A 13,981-nucleotide genomic window follows, 5' to 3' on the forward strand; every position below is an offset into this window, starting at 1 on the left:
GGCAGGGATTTAGCTGTCTGAGATCAGCCCAGTCAGGTAATACCAGCCAATCTGCTTTCCAGCTTCCAGAGATTCTACTGCTGGGGATCTCCTTTCCTGTTCTTCCTGTCCTTGTATATTTATATCTTTAAATATCTCTTTGTTGTGGATTTATGGGCTTCCAGAGGCAGTGCTCTCTCTATGCGTCTTAACCTGAAAGTCTCCTCCATATATATATATATATATATTTTTTTTTTTTTTTTTCTTTTTTTTGAGATGGAGTTTCTTTTTTGTTGCCCAGGCTGGAGTACAATGGCGCAGCGCAGTCTCAGCTCACTGCAACCTCTGCCGCCCAGGTTTAGGCGATTCTCCTGCCTCAGCCTCCCGAGTAGCTGGGACTATAAGTGCCTGCCACCACGCCCAGCTAATTTTTGTATTTTTAGTAGAGACGGGTTTCTCCATGTTGGCCAGGCTGGTCTTGAACTCCTGACCTCAAGTGATCCATCTGCCACGGCCTCCCAAAGTGCTGAGATTACAGGCGTGAGCCACTGCACCTGGCCGAGCCTGTGTCTCTTGAGTTGCTTTTAGGTTAGCATTAGATAACCCCAATTGCCAACCCCTATTCTGTCACTAACCACCTGTCACTCACTATCCATTACAGCGTTGCTGTGAGGAATTAAATAAGCTAATATCTGAAACATACTCAGGGCTTTGTTCAATAGCATAAAGATCTATTGGATGCTTATTATGTGCCAGGCACTCTGTGGTTTGTAAGAAAACATAAAAGAGAGCTGTTATCTTGCATAGTTGGGAGCTGACAACGGATGGTCGGCCATGCCAACTCCTGTGGTTGGGAGAATCATATGCAAGAAATGTGGTTGCTGGCTGGGCGCGGTGGCTCACGCTTGTAATCCCAACACTTTGGGAGGCCGAGGCGTGGTGGATCACCTGAGCTCAGGAGTTCGAGACCAGCCTGGTCAACATGGTGAAACCCTGTCCCTACTAAAAATACAAACATTAGCCGTGCGTGGTGGCGGGCGCCTGTAATCCCAGCTACTGGGGAGGCTGAAGCAGGAGAATCGCTTGAACCTGGGAGGCGGCGGTTGCAGTGAGCAAAGAACGTGCCACTGCACTCCAGTCTGAGTGACAGAGCGAGACTCTGTCTCAAAAAAACACAACAACAAGAAAACCACCAATGTGGAAGAGTTTCAAGTGCTCTTCATGTGCCAGGTAGAAAGCGTAAATATTACATTGCGTTGCGTTATTTATTCCATAAATATCTGTTGAGGACCCATTGTGGTGTGGCATCATGTTCCGTTCTTGGCTGTGGATGTTTAAGTAAACGCATGGGTCCCTCCAGGTCCCCAGAGCGCAGCCTGAAGGACCTCGGAGCCGCGGCGGAACCAACCCCTGCGGAACCTTTCTTCCCGCTCCAGATGCCCCGGGAGCCCCGGCAGGAGATGCGTCAGGGACCACGCTGCGCCGCGCCGCCGCAGGTGGGCCTCGGTCGCCACAGTAACGCGCGCGGGCGGGTGTCTGACCATGAGCGTCCGGGTCGCGCGGACCGCGTGGGCCCGGGGCTTGGGCGCCAGCGGCCGCCGCGGCGTCTCGAGCTTCCCGGTGCCTCCGCCGGGCGCCCAGGGTGTAGCGGAGCTGCTGCGAGATGCGACCGGGGCGGAGGAGGAGGCGCCCTCGGCGGCGACGGAGCGGCGAATGCCGGGCCAGTGCTCCGTGCTGCTCTTCCCTGGCCAGGGCAGCCAGGTGGTGGGCATGGGCCGCGGTCTGCTCGGCTACCCGCGCGTCCGCGAACTCTACGCCGCCGCCCGCCGAGTGCTGGGCTACGACCTGCTGGAGCTGAGCCTGCATGGGCCGCAGGAGACCCTGGACCGCACCGTGCACTGCCAGCCCGCGATCTTCGTGGCATCGCTGGCCGCTGTCGAAAAACTACATCACCTGCAGCCCTCGGTGAGGCCCGAGGCCCCGTGGCAGGAGGGGGAAGGTGAGCTCTGCCTGAGCTCTCATCACCAGGCTGGTCCGCCCAGGGGCTTCCGCCTGCCATTCCGGGGGGCTCCCACGTCTCACTCACTCGATCGAGGTGTTTTTGTTTGTTTGTTTGTTTGTTTGTTTTTGAGGCGGAGTCTGGCTCTGTCGCCCAGGCTGGAGTACAGTGGCGCGATCTCGGCTCACTGCAAGCTCCGCCTCCCGGGTTCACGCCATTCTCCTGCCTCAGCCTTCAGAGTAGCTGGGACTACAGGCGCCCGCCACCACGCCCGGCTAATTTTTTGTATTTTTAGTAGAGACTGGGTTTCACTATCTTAGCCAGGATGGTCTCGATCTCCTGACCTCGTGATCTACCCGCCTCGGCCTCCCAAAGTGCTGAGATTACAGGCATGAGCCACCGCGCCCGGCCTCGATCTAGTTTTATAGAGTTCCCATGTATGCCAAGCAATGTTTTAGGCGCCCTGAGCAAAACAACGATCCCTGCCCTGGGGGACCTTACATCTTAGTGGAGACAGATAGTAAACAGTACATGAGGAGGGGCCCGGTGGCTCATGCCTGTAATCCCAGCACTTTGGGAGGCCGAGGCGGGCGGATCACCTTAGGTCGAGAGTTCGAGACCAGCCTGACCAACATGGGGAAATCCTGTCCCTACTAAAAATACAAAATTAGGCGGGCATAGTGGTGCGTGCCTGTAATCCCAGCTACTCGGGAGGCTGAGGAAGACAAATCACTTGAACCTGGGAGGCAGAGGTTGCGGTGAGCCCAGATCTTGCCATTGCACTGCAGCCTGGGCAACAAGAGCGAAACTCCGTCTCAAAAATTAAATAATAAAAAAAAGAAAACAGTAAATGCAATAACTAGGTAAATTGGATGCTCTGTTAAAATGATAAGTGTTACAGAAAGAAGTAGAGAGCAGGTAAAGGGGATGTGGGAGTGGAGGGCGGTTTGTGGTTTTAAATGATCCTAAATCATTGAATGAATTACTAAATGATTTTTAAAGGATTAAATTTCTTTCTTTTTTTTTTTTCTTTTTGAGATGCAGTTTTGCTCTATTACCCAGGCTGGAGTGCAGTGGCACAAACTTGGCTTACTGCAGACCACTGCCTCCTGAGCCCAAGTGATAATCATACCTCAGCCTCCCGAGTAACTGAGATTACAGGTGTGGGCCACCACGCCCAGCTAATTTTGTATTTTTAGTAGAACCAGGGTTTCTCCGTGTTGCCCAGGCTGGTCTCAAACTCTTGACCTCAAGTGATCCACCCACCTCAGCCTTCCAAACTATTGGGATTACAGGCGGGAGCCACCGCACCAGCCTAAACGGCATGCTTTTTTTTTTTTTCTTTTGAGACGGAGTTTTGCTCTTGTTGCCTAGGCTGGAGTGCAGTGGCTCGATCTGGGCTCACTGCAAACTCCACCTCCCAGGTTCACCCACCTCGGCCTCCCAAAGTGGTAGGATTACAGGCATGAGCCACTGCACTGGCCTAAATGAAGGAACACTGAGATTAGTTGAGAATGTCACTTCATTCGAAGGTGGTGGATTGATTGTTATTAATATTTAATAAGACGGTAAATGTTAAGCTAGCACTTGAGATCCTTTACCCTATTTCACCTTCACAACCACCTTATGAGGTTAATACTGTTATTTGATGGTTGAGGAATGCAGACTCAGGGATATTAGAAGAATTAGTTACGTGTTCCTGTTGAATCATCATCATCATATTCATTCACTGCTTACCGTAGGCTGGGTCTGTGCTAAGCACTGTATAAACATATTCACATAATTCTCTCAGCAGCCCTTTGGGGTAGGTCCTGTTCTTTCCTCATTTCACAGATGAGATAAAAAGCTCAGAGGGATTAGGAACTCTCCTGAGCTAAGAAACCTAGTCTCTGACTCAAAGTCATGCTCTTGGCCGGGTGAGGTGGTTCACGCCTATAATCCAGCACTTCAGGAGGCTGAGGCGGGTGGATCACGAGGTCAGGAGTTCGAGACCAGCCTGGCCAATATGGTGAAACCCTGTCTCTACTAAAAATACAAAAATTAGCTGGGTATGGTGGCAGGTGCCTATAATCCCAGCTACTCATGAGGCTAAGGCAGGAGAATTCCTTGAACCTGGGAGGTGAAGGTTGCAGTAAGCCGGGATCGTACCATCGGACTCCAGCCTGGGCAACAAGAGCGAAACTCTGCCTCAAAAAAAAAAAAAAAAAGTCATGCACTTAACTTGTACACAATGATATGGCCTGAGAGCCTGCTGCAGGGCCACGGCAAGGGAATCCAGAGTCCTGGGTTGGTGTCAGTGTGACCATGGACGCATGGATGGAGTTGACTGGACTATAACTAACCAGGAAAGCTCCTCCTAAATAAAGGGGCAGGACTCAATGGTTGTCAGCGTCACTTCTGTGTGTCCTCTTCCAGCTGGTGCACCAAGTTCGTAGAGCCTGGCTTACTGAGATGCTGAACACCCTGCCATCTCTCCTGGAACTGGACTCCCCGGGAGAATGAGGCCTCACGTTCTGCGTCTGTTCCCACAGGTGATTGAGAACTGTGTTGCTGCTGCTGGATTCAGCGTGGGAGAATTTGCAGCCCTCGTGTTTGCCGGAGCCATGGAATTTGCTGAAGGTACAGGAAGGAGTTTGGTTTTATGCCAGGCTGTGGTCTTGGGCTCATTAGGGATAAGGGACACTGCCAAAAATGATACTGGACCCACTCAGGTGATGGGAAGGGAGCACATGGACGGGTGGCATTGGCGCATGAGGACAGGATTTTGCTGTGATTCCTTTTCAAGGCTGAAGGATTCGTTAGGGATTTCCCTTATTTTTATAATCTCACAAAATCTGCTTGCTGAACTGTCTCACCCACTATCCTGCGCACTTATACCTGCAGCACCTGCCACGGATAGTGCGTGCTCAGTAGATGTTCATTGAATTAAAGAGTAAATAAATACTGGATCTGGAGCCATATCAGTTTTACTTCTTAAGATTTTTGCTGGCCAGGAACCATGGCTCATGTCTGTAATCCCAGTGCTTTGGGAGGCCAAGGCAGGAGGATCACTTGAGGCGTTCCAGACCATCTTGGGCCACATAGTGAGACCCTCATCTCTGCCCCCAACAAAAAACAAAAATTACGTTGGGTGCGGTGGTTCACACCTGTAATGCCAGCACTTTGGGAGGCAGAGGCAGATAGATGTTTGAGCCTAGGAGTTTTAGACCATTGTGGGCAACATGGTGAAAACTTCATCTCTACTGAAAATACAAAAATTGGCTGGGTGTGGTGGCTCACGCCTGTAATCCCAGTACTTTGGGAGGCCGAGGCGGGTGAATCACGAGGTCAGGAGATCGAGACCATCCTGGCTAACATGGTGAAACCCCGTCTCTACTAAAAACACAAAAAATTAGCCGGGCGTGGTGGTGGACGCCTGTAGTCCCAGCTACTCAGGAGGCTGAGGCAGGAGAATGGCATGAACCCGGGAGGCGGAGCTTGCAGTGAGCCGAGATCGCACCATTGCAGTGCAGCCTGGGTGACAGAGCAAGACTGTCTCAAAAAAAAAAAAAAAAAAGACAAAAATTAGCCAGGCATGGTGGTGTGCACCTGTAGTCCCAGCTCGAGTACTTGGGAGGATCACCTGAACCCAGGAGGTCAAAGCTGCAGTGAGCTATGATCATGCCACTGCACTCCAGCCTAGGGGGCAGAGTGACACCCTGTCAAAAAAAAAAAAAAAAAGTTAGCTGGGCTTGGTGGCATGCACCTGTAATTCCAGCTACTCAGGAGCCTGAGGTAAGAAGATCACTTGAGCCCCTGAGTCTGAGGCTACAGTGAGCTGTGATTGTGTCACTGCACTGCAGCATGGGTGGCAGAGCAAGACCCTGTCTAAAACAAACCAACAAGAATCTAGTGTAGAAACACGAGAGGTTATTGGGACTGGAGAGGGAGAAATGGAGAGTGCCTACATAGTGGACATGGAGTGTTTGAAACTAGAGACAGTTGGTGGTTACACAACATTATGAATACCCCAAATACCACTGAATTATACAAATTAAAGTGGTTAATTATATTTTCTGTGAATTTCACTGTAGTGCTTTTTTTTTTCAAAGCATTATAGCATTATTAAGGAAAGTTTCATAATTTCACATTTTATGAAATAATTTTATTACATGTATCATTTTATGTGTACATAATGTGCAGAATTAGGCCTGGTGTGGTGGCCCACTCCTATCATCCCAGCCCAGCACTTTGGGAGGCCAAGGCGGGCGGGTCACCTAAGGCAGGAGTTGGAGACCAGCCTGACCAACATGGTGAAACCCCATCTCTACTAAAAATTCAAAAATCATTTGGGTGTGTTGGTGGCGGGCACCTGTAATGTTAGCTACTTGGGAGGCTGAGGCACCAGAATCGCTTGAACCCAGAAGGCAGAGGTGGCAGTGAGCCGAGATTGTGTCACTGCCCTCCAGCTTGGGTGACAGAATGAGACTCTGTCAAAAAAAAAAAAGTGTGGAATTATAGCATATTTACAATTTTGTGTTTTCTTTTTCTTTTCTTTTTTTTTTTTTTTTTTTTTTTTGAGACCGCATCTTGCTCTGTCACCCCAGCTACAGTGCAGTGGTGCAGTCATAGTTCACTGCAGCCTTAGCCTCTTGGCCTCAGGTGATCCTCCCGCCTCAGTCTCTAGACTAACTGGGGACTACAGGCTCACACCATCATGCCCAGCTAATTTTAAAATTTTTTGTAGAAATGGGGTCTCGCTGTGTTGCCAGGGCTGGTCTGGAACTCCTGACTCAAGTGCTCCTCCAGCTTCAGCCTCTTACAGTGCTGGGATTTCTTACAGGTGTGAGCCACTGTGCCTGGCCTAATTTTTTCCCTTGACATTTTACTTAGTTATTGAATGTCTCTGTGGAAGGACTTCTACGTGCTCTCCCCCGTTTTCTTGTATGTTTTCTTCTACTTCTTTTTTTTTTTTTTTTTTGAGACGGAGTCTCTCTCTGTAGCCCGGGCTGGAGTGCAGTGGCCGGATCTCAGCTCACTGCAAGCTCCGCCTCCCGGGTTTACGCCATTCTCCTGCCTCAGCCTCCCGAGTAGCTGGGACTACAGGCGCCCGCCACCTCGCCCGGCTAGTTTTTTTTTTGTATTTTTTAGTAGAGATGGGGTTTCACAGTGTTCGCCAGGATGGTCTCTATCTCCTGACCTCGTGATCCGCCCATCTCGGCCTCCCAAAGTGCTGGGATTACAGGCTTGAGCCAGTTTTCTTCTACTTCTTGTCATAGGCTCTTGTTCATTTGTTTTTTTAAGAGACAGGGTTTTGCTCTGTCTTCCAGCTTGAGTGCAATGATGCAGTCATAGCTCACTGCAGCCTCTAACTCCTAGTCTCAAGCCTTAGCCTCCAAGTACCTGATGTCATAGGCTCTTTATGTGTTTGTCCTACAGTTCTTGTGTAAGGGAGCTAAAAGTCCAGTACATAGAAGTGCTAAGTGAATGAAGATCTGTCAGGATTTGCTCCTTAGGCCTCTCTGTTGACCTCTGAAATGCTGTGCAGGTCCCTTAATCTCTTTTTGGTCTGCTCATCTCTTCTGTCTGCCCAGGAAGCAGGACCAGGGTGTTGAGGGTCTGGTAGTTTCAGGCCATTCTTGTGTGTGGCTTTGTAGGGTTTTTTGATACAGGGTCTCACTCCATCACCCAGGCTGGAATACAGTGGCATGAACACAGCTCACTGTAGCCTCGACTTCCTGGGCCCCAGCAAAGCTCCCACCTCAGCCTCCCAAGTAGCTGGGACCACAGGCACACACCACCACGCCCGGCTCATTTTTGTATTTTTGGTAGTGACAGGGTTTTACCAAGTTGTCCAGTCTGGTCTCGAACTCCTGAGTTCAAGTGATCTGCCTGCCTTGGCCTCCCAAAGTGCTGGAACTACAGGTGCGAGCCACAGCGACCAGCCCTCAGGCCACTGTTACTATCAGTGGCACTGCCTGCCTGGGCACAGCCTGCCCTCTCTCCACGCTCTTGAGCCACACTGAATCAGGAGTTGTAGGTTTTCGTTCATCTGCCTTGGCTGTGTCAGGTTCTCTAGCTCTAAGCAGGGACAGTAACACTTGACTTAGGACAATTATATTACTGAAATTCATGTAGTACAGGGGCCCATGTCTCTGATGGTTCTTTTTTGTTGTTCTTGTTTTGAGACAGGGTCTTGCTGTGTCACCCAGGCTGGTGTGCAGTGGAGCAATCATAGCTTACTACAGCTGCAGCCTCAACCTGCCAGGCACAAGTGATCCTCCCGTCTCAGCCTCCCAAGCATCTGGGACTACAGGCATGCACCACTATGCCTGACTAATTTTTATTATTTTTTTGTAGGGACAGGGTCTCCCTGTGTTGCCAAGGCTGGTTTCGAACTCCTTGGGCTCAAGCAATCCTCCTGCCTCAGCCTTCCAAAGTGCTGGGATTACAGGCGTGAACCACCACGCCTGGCTTGATCTCTCTTGATAAACTAACTAATAATCATTCCCGGCTTTCACAACAGCCCAGGCAGATTAGATACTATTATCCTTATTTTATTAACTAAAAATTTGAACCTCAAGGAGGTTGTGACTTGGCTAAGGCAATGTGGCTGCTTCCACCTGGTTCCTCTTTACCTTTCACCGGGGTTTCTCAATAGTGGCACTATTTTTTTTTTTTTAAGTGGTGCTGTTGGGCCAGGTCATTTGTTTTGTGGAGGGTAAGGGGAGCTGTCCTGTGCAGTGCAGCACGTTGAGCAGCATCCCTGGCCTCTACCCACTAGATGTCAGTGGCACTCTCCCCTAGTCGGCACAACCAGAAAATGTCTCTGGACACTGCCCCCAGCCTGTTGAGCACCACTGTCCTACTCCAGACCAGCTTTATGGAGGAAGCTCCTTGGGTTAGTTTGCATAGTGCCAAGCACAGCAGCGTACTTTTGGTGGTGAGCGCCTGTGTAGTCGATGGAGCTATATAGAACTGTGGCCCTGTGGGCCGGCGGCAGACACCAGCGTCACTGTCTCTAGTGCAGAGTGGAGCTTGACCTTTGTTTTTCAGGCCTGGCCTTTTCTCCTTCATTCTGTGCCCTCATTTTTCCAAATGCACTTCTCTCTGAACAGGTTTGTATGCGGTGAAAATCCGAGCTGAGGCCATGCAGGAAGCTTCAGAAGCCGTCCCCAGTGGGATGCTGTCTGTCCTCGGCCAGCGTCAGTCCGAGTTCAACTTTGCCTGTTTGGAAGCCCGGGAACACTGCAAGTCTCTAGGCATGGAGAACCCTGTATGTGAAGTGTCCAACTACCTCTTTCCAGATTGCAGGGTGATTTCAGGACACCGAGAGGTGGGTGTTGATGGGAGCCGCCTTCATAAACCCCAGTCGAGTACACAGGGTTGGAACTGCTCCACACCCGTGAGGCCCAGCAGTGTGGCGGGTGCTCTGTCCAGCCTGCTCTTCAGGAAGTATTTTGGTGCCAGGGCAGTGAGGTGGACTGAGTGCTGCAAAGCGGGCAGGAGCAAGAATGCTGCCCTGCTCCACCATGTGTAGAATGGGGTCTGGAACCAACCAGCCAGCCCATGTAAAGGGGCAGGGCCAGGTGATCTCCAGGGCCTTCCCGTAGTACATTCTGGGCTTTTGAGGAGCCTCTGATCTGGTTGCTTCCTTAGAGAAAAGAGATCTGTTTTCTTTTCTTTTTTTTTTTTTTTGAGACAGAGTCTCTCTCTGTCGCCCAGGCTGGAGTGCAGTGGCGCGATCTCCACTCACTGCAAGCTCCACCTCCCGGGTTCACGCCAGTCTCCTGCCTCAGCCTCCAGGGTAGCTGGGACTACAGGCGCCTGTCACCGCGCCCGGCTAATTTTTGTATTTTTAGTAGAGACGGGGTTTCACCACGTTAGCCAGGATGGTCTCGATCTCCTGTCCTCGTGATCCGCCCGTCTCCGCCTCCCAAAGTGCTGGGATTACAGGCGTGAGCCACCGCGCCCGACCAAGAGATCTGTTTTCTGCTAGATCGCTCTGCCTGCCCTGCTTTTTTTAGGTGTCTGTTTTTGCACTGGAGTCCATTTCCTTTCCACCGTCTTTCCTTCCATTTGCTACTTCCCCAAACATTTATCAAGCGCTGGGGACGCACAGACTGATTAGCCAGGGTTCCTAGCATCAAAGGAAGAACCCCTGTGAATGGATGACTCCAGGCTGAGGGGCGCAGTGAGGGTCTGGCTGACTACTGATGGGCCTAAGAGCAACCCCCGGAGGCAGCAGCTGGAGGGTGGGCGTGCATTCACCAGCAGTGGGGCATCCTGAGCAGAGCGGCAGGAGCCCCCTACGGAAAGAGCAGTGGGTGCTGAGTGCCCGGCTCGGGGAATGCAGAGTGAGCGCAGATTGCAGCCCGTGTGAGGGGCTGCTGCCCAGACCAGGCATTTCTGTCTTACTTCGTGTCCCTCACAGCCCATCCTGTGCTATATGGAAGGAAGAGCTTCTTTTTTTTTTTGAGACAGGGTCTCACTTTGTTGCCTAGGCTGGAGTACAGTGGCACCATCATGGCTCACTGCAGCCTGGACCTCTTGGGCTCAAGTGATTCCCCCCACCTCAGTCTCCCAAGTAGCTGGGACTACAGACACAGGCCACCACACCCAGCTAAAGGAAGGGTTTCTTAATCACATTTTCCACACCAGAATGCTGAGGCAGAGAGAGGCGAGTGCTTGGGGATGGTAGCCTGAGCCCGTCTCACTCTGAAGTCTGTTTCCTCCACTTGACTGTGCTTGACTCCCCTTCCCCTTCGAGGGCTCACTGTATGCCAGGCGTTCCCGACTGCCTCCTCTGAAGTAGTGGAAGTTGGCGGGAGCCTCCTGTGACTGTTCTGAGGTGGTAGGCAAGTCAGGTACGGTGGCCCCAGGTCAGTCATGGAGCTCGTTATGCATTCCCTGTAGCAGCCGTGGAAGGAAGCCCAGAAGTGACTCAGGAAGGACCTCCCAGTCAGGGCAGGAGTCTCCCCAACAGGCTCCCAGACAGGTGCACCCAGTCTAGGTGACAACTCCTAGGTTTGTCCTTTTGGTACTTTTTTTTTTTTTTTTTTTTTTGAGACAATGTCTTACTCTGTCATCCAGGCTACAGTACAGTGGCACGATCTTGGCTCACTGCAACCTCCACCTCCCAGGTTCAAGTGATTCTCCTGTAGCTGGGACTACAGGCGCACGCCACCATGCCCAGCTAATTTTTGTACTTTTAGTAGAGACGATTTCACCATGTTGGCCAGGCTGGTCTTGAACTCCTGACCTCAGGTGATCTGCCCACCTCAGCCTTCCAAAGTGCTGGGATTATAGGCGTGAGCCACTGTGCCCAGCTGTCCTTTGGTATTCTTAGTAGTGCCACAGCAAAGAGCTCAGGTGAGGGCAGGGGTAACTCCTCAGTGGGGAAGCCCCTTTCCAACAACTGATGTGAAAAGGCTCCTGGGCCCTGCTCGCCCAACGCCTGGGCCAAGGACCGGCCATTGCAGAGGAGCCTGCTGGCCCCTGTGATGGTGACCTTGACCCCTGTGGCCCTAGCCTGGGACTTGAGAGGGCTCAGCTGTTGAGCCAGAGTCCAGAGACCTTACATGGAAAGCACTTTGAGACCACAGATGCTCCAGGAAGTGCTACTGAGTAGCCATCCCCATACCTGCCAGTCACTCAGACAATCTAGGTGTGGAGGGAGGGGCTTGGGCTACAGAGTCCAGAAGGCCCAGACCAAAGAGGCTCCTGGTTCCTGCAATCCAGCCCTCAGTGGGATGAAGCCGGATGGAGGGTGATAGTGGAGGGGAAGCATGGGTGAGTCAGTACAAGCCAGGTTTTGCTGCAGTGACAAGTAGCCCACATTTCAGTGGTCACAGCAAACAAGCACAGGTCCCACTCCTGGTCTGTGCTCACCAGGCTGAGTTCTGCTGGGTGTCTTCAGCCCAGGACTCAGGCTATGGGAGCAGTCTCAAGGGAACACTGATGGACTAAAGTGGGTGGATGACTTGAGGCCAGGAGTTCAAGACCAGCCTGGCCAACATGGTGAAACTCCATCTCTACTAAAATTAGCCAGGCTTGGTGGTGCACGCTTAAGAGTCCCAGCTACTCGGGACGCTGAGGCAGGAGCATTGCTTGAACCTGTGAGTTCAAGCAGGTTCAGGTTGCAGTGAGCCAAGATCACACCTTTGCACTCCAGCCTGGGTGACAGAACAAGACTCCATCTCAAAAAATAATAATTAAAAAAAATAAAAATTAGGCCGGGCGCGGTGGCTCAAGCCTGTAATCCCAGCACTTTGGGAGGCCGAGACGGGCGGATCACGAGGTCAGGAGATCAAGACCATCCTGGCTAACCTGGTGAAACCCCGTCTCTACTAAAAATACAAAAACCTAGCTGGGCAAGGTGGCGGGCGCCTGTAGTCCCAGCTACTCGGGAGGCTGAGGCAGGAGAATGGCGCGAACCCGGGAGGCGGAGCTTGCAGTGAGCTGAGATCCGGCCACTGCACTCCAGCCTGGGCGACAGAGCGAGACTCCGTCTCAGAAAAAATAAAAATTAAAAATTAAAAGAATATCTGCTATTTTAAAGACCTTTGCAAGTTCTGTTGCTTGCTAACTGTTGCAAGGGTTTGGAGCTGTTGGCTCACCCGAGTCCCCTTCTAAGCTCAGATGCCTCCAGGGGAGCTTTTTGGCATCGAGAGGAGAGCTCTTTTCTCCTCCAGAGAAACCCCAGATGAAGGTGACAATATCCCAGACCCTGCTTTGTGAAATGGGGCTTGAATTTTAGTTGTGAATTTTTATTTTGAAGAGGATGGAATAAAAAGCAAACAGACTGGTCAAAAATTATGAAAGGAGTGATAGAATTCTGAGAACTAACACTTCTTAGATAGTGCTTTTTCCTTTACCAGACACTGTTGCGTGCCTTGTAGGGTTTGCTTTTCCTGGCAGTGTTGTGAAGTAGATGGAATTGTGCTTATTTGAGGGATGAGACAGAAGAGATTCCAGGATGTTAAGTGAATTGCCTGGGGATGGTGCTGGGACAGACAGGTCATATGTCCACATCTAACCGCTGTGGGTCTCTTTGTGGTCACCCTCCCAGTTTGGCCGTGTGAATGGTCAGATCGCTAAAGGCGGATTTCTGGGACACTGCCCGGCTGAAACTTCCTTCCTTCCCCAGGCTCTACGGTTTCTCCAGAAGAATTCCTCTAAGTTTCATTTCAGACGCACCAGGATGTTACCGGTTAGTGGTGCATTCCACACCCGCCTCATGGAGCCAGCTGTGGAGCCCCTGACGCAAGTTTTAAAGGCAATTGACATGAAGAAGCCTCTGGTTTCTGTCTACTCCAATGTCCACGGGCATAGATACATGCATCCCAGCCACATCCAGAAGCTGCTGGCCCAGCAGGTGGTCTCCCCGGTGAAGTGGGAGCAGACGATGCATGCCATATATGAAAGGAAAAAGGGCAGAGAGTTCCCCCAAACTTTTGAAGTAGGCCCCGGCAGGCAGCTGGGAGCCATCCTGAAGAGCTGTAACATGCAGGCCTGGAAGTCCTACAGCGCCGTGAATGTGCTGCAGACCCTCGAACCTGTGGACCTGGACCCTGAGGAGCCCCCGAGATGACTGCAGGGGGCTCAAATGGGATAATGCCCTCTGCCCTCCTGAGGAGAGGCTGTAGGCTGCGCCTGCCACACCCTCCCTTCCTAATGGCTCCTCCTCTGAGGAGTGAAAGGGATTTATTTGCAACGTGCTTTGAAGGCCACATAAAAAGCCCTAAAAATGAGTATTTCTTTACATGACCCAGTCCATTTCTCCCCCTTGGAAAAACGTTTGGATGTTGGGAAGGATGACGCCACGGGGCTGGTGTGTGGGGAAGCTGGAAGCCTGGCCCCGCCTCTGCCAGCCCTGCACCATGGGCGGGTGTGCCCTCTCAGTCGGAAGGGGCATACTGGCTGCTGCAGGCTGCACTGCTCTGTGGATGCTGGGGACATGCTGGTGTGGCCTCAAGTTGGGCCAGTGCCAAGGGAGCCCCTCCTCCACCGCCAGCCTGCCCC

General features: G+C 51.7%; 1 protein-coding gene across 2 annotated transcripts; it reads left to right on the forward strand.

Moving 5' to 3' along the window:
- Positions 1 to 1,477: 1,477 nt before the first annotated feature.
- Positions 1,478 to 13,711, forward strand: MCAT (malonyl-CoA-acyl carrier protein transacylase). 2 transcript variants are annotated; one of them, XM_025400414.1, is made up of 4 exons: positions 1,479 to 1,944; positions 4,510 to 4,597; positions 9,076 to 9,293; positions 13,107 to 13,711. In XM_025400414.1, exons 1-4 carry the CDS (start codon positions 1,522 to 1,524, stop codon positions 13,548 to 13,550), a joined length of 1,173 nt encoding a protein of 390 aa, XP_025256199.1. In that variant the 5' UTR covers positions 1,479 to 1,521; the 3' UTR covers positions 13,551 to 13,711. The 2 variants fall into 2 exon arrangements, with proteins under 2 accessions (XP_025256201.1, XP_025256199.1); XM_025400416.1 differs by lacking the exon at positions 9,076 to 9,293 and having other exon boundaries at positions 1,478 to 1,944.
- Positions 13,712 to 13,981: the final 270 nt, after the last annotated feature.

Source organism: Theropithecus gelada, chromosome 10, assembly GCF_003255815.1.
Source record: "Theropithecus gelada isolate Dixy chromosome 10, Tgel_1.0, whole genome shotgun sequence".
In the NCBI taxonomy this organism is placed as follows: Eukaryota; Metazoa; Chordata; class Mammalia; order Primates; family Cercopithecidae; genus Theropithecus; species Theropithecus gelada.

Coding starts and splice junctions, on each gene's coding strand:
- MCAT (XM_025400414.1), top strand. CDS start 1,522: ATGAGCGTCCGGGTCGCGCGGACCGCGTGGGCCCGGGGCTTGGGCGCC. Junction 4,598..9,075: donor AGCCATGGAATTTGCTGAAG/GTACAGGAAGGA, acceptor CTCTCTGAACAG/GTTTGTATGCGGTGAAAATC. Junction 9,294..13,106: donor TGATTTCAGGACACCGAGAG/GTGGGTGTTGAT, acceptor TTCCTTCCCCAG/GCTCTACGGTTTCTCCAGAA.